Raw genomic sequence first — 8,849 nt, 5'->3', positions numbered from 1 at the left:
AGGTTTTTTTTTTTTCCTTTCCTCTTATTAAATGTTGTTTTTATTAAATTTATAATTTGAAATAGTTAAATCGGTGTTAAGTTATTTTATTATACGTTTTTTTTCCTACGCTATATATATAAAAAAAAAATCGTAGTTTATCCACATTTTTGGAGAGTCCCCGCCAATATTCTATTTCTCTTTAATTAAAGTACATAGTAATATTTCATTCTCAAAAGATGGAATAGAGTACCACAGCATAATTATGCCGTTGCTTTCTTTTTTCAAGTTCTCTTCTTTTCATTAAAACACAACACATCTGCCCTGCACTGCACTGCACTGCACTGCTCTGGCCCTGAAACCCCAACTCTGAACTCACTCTACTGTACTTGTGATCTCAACAAGATTTTTAAGATTTTCTCAATCACTGCTGCTACTTAATTCTGTCTGCATTCAATTATATTCTTTGATTTGCTTTCCCTTAGTCTCTCTCTTTGAAATCTTAAATATTTTATTTTTTCTTTCAAAAACCTTTCCTCTTGTTTTCTCTCTATATATCTATGCTCCAAAACATCGTGTATGTTTGTTTTGTGAGAAAATATTGAAGAAAAGAAGGCAAAGTTTGAGTCTTTTCAAGTGATCACTGATGGGGTTTGTCAAGTGTGGGGTGGCTTTTGTCTTGGTGGTGGCTTTCATGGCTTCCTTTTCTGTTTCTTATACTAACCCTTTTGATGGTAAACCATTGTTTCTTCTGGGTTCGTGTTTTTCCATTTCTTTTGGTTTTGTGTTGTGCTGTTTTTGATGTTTTGCTTCGTCATACTCTTTTAGTTTCTAAATTTTAAATATTTTCTTTGATTTGTCTTATTATTCACTTCATTTTCATTAGCTTAAGACATCCGTAATAAATTTTTGTTTTATTTTTTATTTTTTATTTTGCAAATATTGCCATGCTTTGCTCATTTGTGTTTATGGAAACATGTTAATTATGTTGTACTTACTGAATTTTATCACATTGTTGATAACTAGACAGATGTAGTTTATGTCATCCAACTTACTTGCCCAATCTCGTTTGCTATGATCATTCTTGCTTTACCAACTCTGTATTATTTATTTTTTATTCATATTTTTTTGTGAATTCTCTAATGCTATAACAACTGCAGCCTCAGTATATGTGATTTCTTTTCTTTCTTTTGCAGTCATAGCAATGAATAGCTTGTATGTTAGCATGGAATATCCGAATTTGATTGGATGGATTGCCTTGGGAGGAGACCCATGTTTAGATGGATGGCAAGGAGTTAGTTGTGTTCTCTCAAACATAACATCGTTGTATGTTCGATTTCTAACCTTTTTTTCTTCCTTTAATTTCAATTGGTGAACTACCAAACTCAGTAATCAATCTTTTTTCTTACAGAAAACTAAATGGCTTGAATTTAGGTGGAACCTTGAACAGCGATTTCGGTTTATTTACATCAATCGTAGAAATGTAAGTGCACCGGTCATGTCTATGTGAGTATCAAATTGGTGGGGGTAAATTAGTTTGGAGCCATAATTCTCTCAATTTTGCTTGATCCGTTTACAGGCCATGATGTTTTTATGATGGCTATTCACTTTCAAGTCATAGATATAGTATTGGTTAATTTTATCTTGAACCAATTTGAAGATGGTGGTTAATGACTAGAATCATCTGGGTTTGATTTTAAGAATTGACGAGTTGGCAATGGCTAATTACATGTTATATGCAGTGTTTCTAAATGGGGGTTTTGAAGTTCCTGTTGTAAAAACCTTCTTATGGAACTTTCTGTTACTTCTTGTTGCAGAGATATTAGTGACAATCATATTGGAGGGGATATTCCATTGTCGTTGCCCTCTACCATGAGGAACTTGTGCGTAAACCTCAACCCTGCTTTTATCTCTGGTTTAGCAAACCAATTGTAGCAAATTATTGTTAGTTGTTGATGATGCTTTCCCTTTCCTTAAATGTACATTTCCTTGAGTAAATAATGTGTGTGTCTACTTTTCTCTTTTCCCTGCTCCAGTTCTCTTGCTCGTAATCAATTCAGTGGAAGAATTCCAGATACTTTATACTCATTAACTCAACTGTTAGACTTGTATGTTCTTACAAAAACTTGTTAATTGTTTCATATTGTAGAATTGTAATTCCTTTGCAGTATGTTTCTTCATTTGAAATCCAGTTTCTTTTATTGTCCTCAGATCTTTTCACAATAACCAGCTAACTGGAGAAATACCAGATGTCTTTCCAGAGATGACAAGTTTGATAAATTTGTAGGCATTTTTAAGTTAATTGTATTGTTCTTGTTGAAGATAGAAATTTCCAGATTTTATTTGTATTTGTCTATTTTGGTTCAGGGATCTTTCTGGTAATAATTTGAGTGGTCAGCTGCCTCCTTCAATGGGAATTTTATCATCTCTCACCACACTGTGAGGCTCTCATAGAGTTCTTAGCTTTTTGCTGCTAATCTGCAATGAATAACAGTTATTTGATGAACACATAATCTTCGTATTACAGGCATTTGCAGAACAATAGACTTACTGGGACCCTTGATGTCGTACAGGATCTCCCCCTCGAGTATCTGTAACTTTCTAGCCACCTTTCTGGCTTCTAGTATTCTTTTGATTTATGTCTTTTACTTGGAAATTCTCTTCAGGATTCCATTTTTATTCTATTTTCTTCATATACGTATTTTTCCGTTTGGTAAGGGGGGAACGGGTTCTGTATAACCAAGTGGTGAAAGAACAAACACAGAGAATCCGATCTATACTCAGTTTGATTCATTACTAGACTCTCCATCAGTGAGGCAGGAATCTCCTTGTTTGTCAATATGATATGCTGTACTAACACACTATCCCTTTGTTTCTGCATAGGAATGTGGAGAACAATCTATTTTCTGGGCCTATACCTGAGAAACTGCTGGGTATTCCAAATTTCAGGTGAAGCCACAATGTACAAGCTATTTGTCAGTAATGCCATTTTATATAATTTACACCTAGATTTATCAGATATACATTTGCATTTATAGAGAAAATAATGTACAAGAATAATAGTTAGGGTAAAAAGAAAAGGAGAAAAGTCAGTGGGATGCAGAGGGAACATGTCAATTCATAGACACGAAAATCTCATCACCGAAATTGTGCATGTTGGTGATGCTATTTATTCTTAAGTTATTTTAATTTTTTATTTTCCATTTTCAATTTATCTGGTATAATCTCTACTTGTTCAACTGCTTGTAATGGTAGCATCCACTTTGCAGAAAAGATGGAAATCCATTCAATACATCTATTATTCTTTCTCCACCACCTGCCCTCTCTCCGTTTCCAGGCAGCTTGCCTGCTGCAGAAGCACCTTGGAAGCAGGCAAATGGGACTTCTGCCTCAGAAACACCAAAGTATGAAAGATCTAAAGGATTTTTTACATCTAACAGGGTCGTTTGGATTGCTGTTACTGGGGTAGTTGTTATTATCATACTGGGATCATGTCTTTTAATATCAACATGCTATAGAGGAAGGAAAGAAAGTATAGACATTGAGAGGCATGATGTTGGCACATATAAGAGCCGTATAGATGAGCCCAACAGTAAATCTTCATTCGAACGAAACAATCAAGAGAAAGGTAACCTTATCATTGCTGGTCCTTGTTCAAAATCACTAAATTTATCCACCCTCTTTTGTGTCCTTTTGCCTGAGAGAAGGTCCTTTGAGCAGTTACCAAAGAATCAATTGCAAAGCTGCAAGATCAATATGGACCAGATAACAGAAGGCAGGAAGCATATCCAAAGGCACAGGGTGAACAGGATATGGATTTGAAGAGAATGGCTGCATATTCAAAGAAAAAGATGGATCAAGGGATAATTATGACGGGTGTGGTTGCAAATTTTATGCCACTGCCAGCACCTCCCTCTAGTGTTCCTACTGACAATATCATTGCAAATCCAATTGGGCATACATCACATAAAAAGAGTCATTCGACTGAGACTTTGAGCTCATATTCTGTAAAGATCTTCACAATTGCAACACTTCAGAAGTACACAAGCAGCTTTTCAGAAGAAAATTTTGTTGGTGAAGGCACACTTGGCAGTGTTTACAGGGCTGAGCTTCCTGGTGGAAAAGTAAGATTCTTTCTCTAACGCTGAACTGATTTTGGGATGCCATGTGTCATTCATGTAATTACACATGCTTTCTCATGCCACTGTTATATTGCAGGTCCTTAAATTGAGCTGATTCTGAACTTAGTTGTGCTTCCTAACTTGAACATTGCTGTCAGCCCTTTAACAGTTTATGCAAGTTTAATCCATTTCATGCTCTCGTGCAATTCTTTTATCTCTGTCTCATGGACAGTCATGTATTTCCTGATCCACACATGATGACTAGAACCTGACATCTGATTTCCATTTATTGACCCTCTCTTTTTCTATCTTTGGTAGCTACTGGCAGTCAAGAAGCTAAACGGTGCAGCTTCCAAGCAACAGACTGATGAGGAATTTCTTCAACTAGTTTCTAGTATATCTAAACTTCAACACGATAACATCTTGGAGTTTGTGGGATACTGTAATGAGCATGGGCAACGGCTACTTGTTTATAAGTATTGCGAAAATGGGACACTGTATGATGCATTGCATGCAGATGAGGAAATCCATAGGAAACTAACATGGAATGCACGCATCCGGCTGGCACTAGGAGCTGCTAGAGCCCTCCAGTAAGTAGAGCTACCAACTAACTAAACCTGAGGACCGTTGGTATGAATCTTGTAATTGGATACTCAGTTAAAAACTGCAAGATCTTATTAGACTAGATGGTTGAAATGAATTGTCTTGGTTGCATTTCTAATTCTGGTGGCCTATAAGTGGTTCCTAGAAGTCTCACAAGTCCATTACCTCCTTCATTTTGGTTTGCATGGTTTCATCTGTGTCCAAACTTTATTCATTATTCTAACTGTTTGTCTTTCTTCATTTCTTTTGGTAAGGTATCTGCATGAGGTTTGCCAACCACCTATCGTGCACTGGAATTTTAAATCTTCCAACATTCTCCTAGATGATAAGCTTGTAGCACGTGTCTCAGACTGTGGTCTGTCTCCTCTGAAATCATCTGGCTCTGCAACCGAGGTATTGTTTTGGTCTGTGGTCTAAAAGGCTACGTCTGAAAATTTTGCTGCTGTTCAGTTGTCAATGCTTGAAAATGCGTAGCGAAATGGAAATCCATGAGTGACGTTGGTAAATCTTTAAATTGTGCAGCAACGCTGAGTTGCTAGCAAATTGTGATATCAATATATGTTTGAGGCTTTTAAGGAATTCTAAGTTAGCTGATAAATTTGCGCAAAGTATGGCTAATCCATTGGGTGTTTGGGAAAGAAGTAATTGGTATCGTCATGCCTGGTCAAGAATTCAGGCATAAATCAGTCTCTATTTCTTCAGGTATAAATGGAGCATTCCAAATATGGGCTTGTAGTTTCATGAAATGGCTCCTAATGGGAAGTCCAGGAGATGCATGTATTGCTTATCTCAATTAATCTTCTTTGTTTTGATTTCTTGGAATCTTGATCAAGAGACCCGGTTGCTTTGGGGTGTGAAAACTAGGTTTTAGTTACTCACTGTATCAAAAAATATATTTCTTTTATGCTTCTGCAGTAGTTGGTTCTCTCATCTGATACTCTGTTAAGATTTATCAATTTTCAGGACAAGTTTGTAGGATTACTGCAAAATCTCAAATTGAAAGCTCAAGGAGATACGCAAAATCTCAAGTGATAATAAAACTTGATTTATCACTAAAAAGCTCAAAGATGTGTCCCACTTCAAGCTACAATTTTGACATTGGTTGTGATTTTGTAATTTATTGCTGATGTTGAAGATTGCCTTTCAGTTATCAGGGCGCTTCCTGACTTCTCATGGTTACGGGGCTCCTGAGCTTGAGTTGGGAAGTTATACTTGCAGTAGTGATGTATATAGCTTTGGCGTTGTGATGCTAGAGCTACTCACTGGGAGAAAATCCTATGACAGGTTACTTGTCCCTTGAAAGGGACTTCCACATTGATCATGGATCAAATTGAGCTTGCCAGTTATTTTTTTTTAAGCTAATATTGTGCTCTCACTGAAAACCTGTAGGTCACTGAGTCGAGGGGAGCAATCTCTGGTTAGATGGGCAATTCACCAGCTTCATGATATAGATGCACTTTCTAGGATGGTCGACCCCTCTCTACATGGAGCATATCCTGTGAAGTCTTTATCACGTTTTGCTGATATAATATCTAGATGTATACAGGCAAGTTTCCTTTTCCTTTGAATATAAAATTTCCCGTTCTTGGTACATTATCCATAATTGAATTACATGTTTCTGGAATTGTGGATTCTGCATCTTGGAGCATTATGCCAAATTTATTAGTCTTGGACCAGGAGCAGCAGGCCTTTGAATGGAAAACTTTTGGTTATCGTTATTCGTACTTTGATATTCATTTTCTCCAACAAAAGATACCTGATTATGAGTGTCTAAGGGTTGGACAAGAGAGCATGCCATATTATGCAAAATAAAGCTGTAAAGACGTCTTCTTATTAGATCGCGAGTGATGACAGAATATACACTTTTCTCAACTCTTTTTTCTTTGGCATTTTGGTTTGAAATTAATAAAATTTATCATTCTAACGTTACTTTGCTTATATAGAGGGACAAGTAAACCTTATATTCATTGATTTTCTTGTGTGCAGGGGGAGCCCGAATTCAGGCCTCCTGTATCTGAAATTGTCCAGGATCTCTTACATATGTTATAGAAGAGGACCTCGAGAAAATGGGTAGACCAGGTGTGGGGGGTTAAGATTTTTGTAAGGTGGGATTGCTTTAGATGACTATTTATAATGTAAAGCAGATGCATGTTGTCTTTCATATGCTATAGATCTACCTGGGAAGAATTTTTGGAGGTAACTAAGCTACCATTTTCTTCCTAGGGTTTCTCTGTGTTTGTATAGTTATTGGATAGGTGTTCGAATATTGTCATTATCAATATTTTGTGTGAATATTTATTTCTAATGTAATCACAATTTGATTTCTTGATTATTTAACAATATTGAGAAGTTTGTTGAATCATTTCTGTAGTTCACTCGTCAGGTCATTTGTCAGGCTTGAGGGCAGCCCATCTAATGTCTTTTCGATTAGCCTGAGAGCCATTCATTGATGTTAAATGCATGTGCTCGTCTCCATGATTGAATCCAATGGATGGTGCGGTGTCTCTCCAAGTTCCTTTCTTTTCATTTTCAGAATTCCACCTCTCTGTAATTTTGATTGTCAAATGTGCCCTAGCTTTCTTACGACAGAACTAATCAAACGTTGTGTTCAGTTTGATTTAGACTTCGATTTCATATCTTACCAAGATGGTTGAATTTGAAGGATGGTATGCTACACGATGCCCAAAAGAAAAGGAAATGGTACTGCTAGCATGTCATCCCTTGTAATTCTTACCACCACAAAATGGAAATGAAAGAAAAACCCATGCCACCAACGCGGGGGACTTGTATGTCAAGAAATCTCAGACCATGCACGTTTCTGTAATTTCGCAGTCTGAAAACATGTGAATTTTGGAGAAAACATAAGAGTATAAGTTAGTCCTCAAACTATATGAGTAGTTTCAATTGGGTCTTAAGAAGTCAAAATTTAGTTGCATATAAACTCTACTTCTAATACTGAGGATTTAGTTATACAAGAGGCAACAACCCATTCTAGATACCTCTTTTGAAACTCCTTTACCTAGTTCCATTCTTGATGGTTCTCTTGAGACCTCTGCTTTATTTTTCTTGTCACTAGCCAAAAAAAAAAAAAAAACAAATTGATGCTATTTTGGATATCCATGTTAAAGTTTATTGAATTCTAGTTTATGGATAGGATTATACTTGGATCATTGGATCAGTAGAGATATATTACAATAAATTGATATTGATCTTTAAAAGTATTATCAAAGCAATTTATAGCTGTAATTGATGATGTTGAGTTTTTTTAATTCCATAAAAGTTGGTGAGATAGTAGACCCGAGGTACAATTTACACATATGTATAATCGAAGATGATTAGGGTTTTTCTGTGACTATTTATATGTAATTTTTCTGCATTATGTACGACTTTTAATAAAAAAATTACTTGCACAAGTTTTCTCCCCTGTTTCTCCTCTTCTCCACTTCAATTTCCATGTTATTCCGCATCAATCAGCCATTTCAGTGCCTTCCGTTGCTGGTGTAGATATTCATGCATAGCAAAGGTGTTGCTAATCAACATTTACATGGACTTAACACATTTCTGTTACCGAAATGCCGTGTTAATCTAAGTTGTTTGGTGCAGAACACTCATTTTTACTGTACAATGTGCATGCAAGAATGCTGCAACCAGTGCTTTGCTCAGCTGCAAAAGATCCAGCAAATTCATCCAGCACTTGCAAGGCGAGCATTTTGTCTTGACTATTGAGTTCTGCCTCATTTTTCCCATATTCCAACAATGATTGTGCATTTCAACTTAAACCAACACTGCATGAGAAAAAGGATTCCATGCTACAGAGCTGCATATCCTGTTGGCTTTCTCACTGGAAATGACAAGTCCTTTGCAAAAATTTCTTAATCCTGCTCAATTATTCTATTCGTGGTGGCTCCTTTTTTTTTTTCTGAGACTCCAATCTCCTCGTATCTGGATGCTTGATGGTTTTCCTGGTCGCTAATGTTACAACCCATAACCAAAATTCTCTTTGTTAATTTTGCCGCAGGAAGGGTGGTTTGCTGCAAAAAATGCTCTAGAATTGAATCTAGTCCTTCAATAGTCATAGCAAATTGTGCCATGTAAACCAATTTCTTCTCACCTGATACCCTGCTAATAGTAACACGTAGGTAGCCT

At 36.4% G+C, this 8,849-nt stretch overlaps 1 protein-coding gene across 5 annotated transcripts; it reads left to right on the top strand.

The window, feature by feature from the left end:
• Positions 1-236: 236 nt before the first annotated feature.
• LOC7490803 (protein STRUBBELIG-RECEPTOR FAMILY 3) lies at positions 237-7,043 on the top strand. Of its 5 annotated transcripts, none has more exons than XM_052452629.1 (16): positions 237-364; positions 1,176-1,305; positions 1,391-1,462; positions 1,797-1,862; positions 2,016-2,087; positions 2,191-2,262; positions 2,347-2,418; positions 2,507-2,572; positions 2,863-2,928; positions 3,249-3,607; positions 3,700-4,103; positions 4,419-4,690; positions 4,958-5,096; positions 5,851-5,987; positions 6,093-6,249; positions 6,690-7,043. In XM_052452629.1, the coding sequence occupies exons 2-16, from the start codon at positions 1,184-1,186 to the stop codon at positions 6,750-6,752; spliced, it is 2,139 nt and encodes a 712-aa protein (XP_052308589.1). In that variant the 5' UTR covers positions 237-364; positions 1,176-1,183; the 3' UTR covers positions 6,753-7,043. The 5 variants fall into 5 exon arrangements, with proteins under 5 accessions (XP_052308589.1, XP_024454423.1, XP_024454426.1 ...); XM_024598655.2 differs by having other exon boundaries at positions 242-713; XM_024598657.2 differs by lacking the exon at positions 237-364 and adding an exon at positions 923-1,079.
• The last annotated feature ends 1,806 nt before the right edge of the window (positions 7,044-8,849 follow it).

Source organism: Populus trichocarpa, chromosome 4 (genome assembly GCF_000002775.5).
Source record: "Populus trichocarpa isolate Nisqually-1 chromosome 4, P.trichocarpa_v4.1, whole genome shotgun sequence".
NCBI classification, from domain to species: domain Eukaryota; kingdom Viridiplantae; phylum Streptophyta; class Magnoliopsida; order Malpighiales; family Salicaceae; genus Populus; species Populus trichocarpa.
This window is presented reverse-complemented; position numbering and strand designations above follow the sequence as displayed.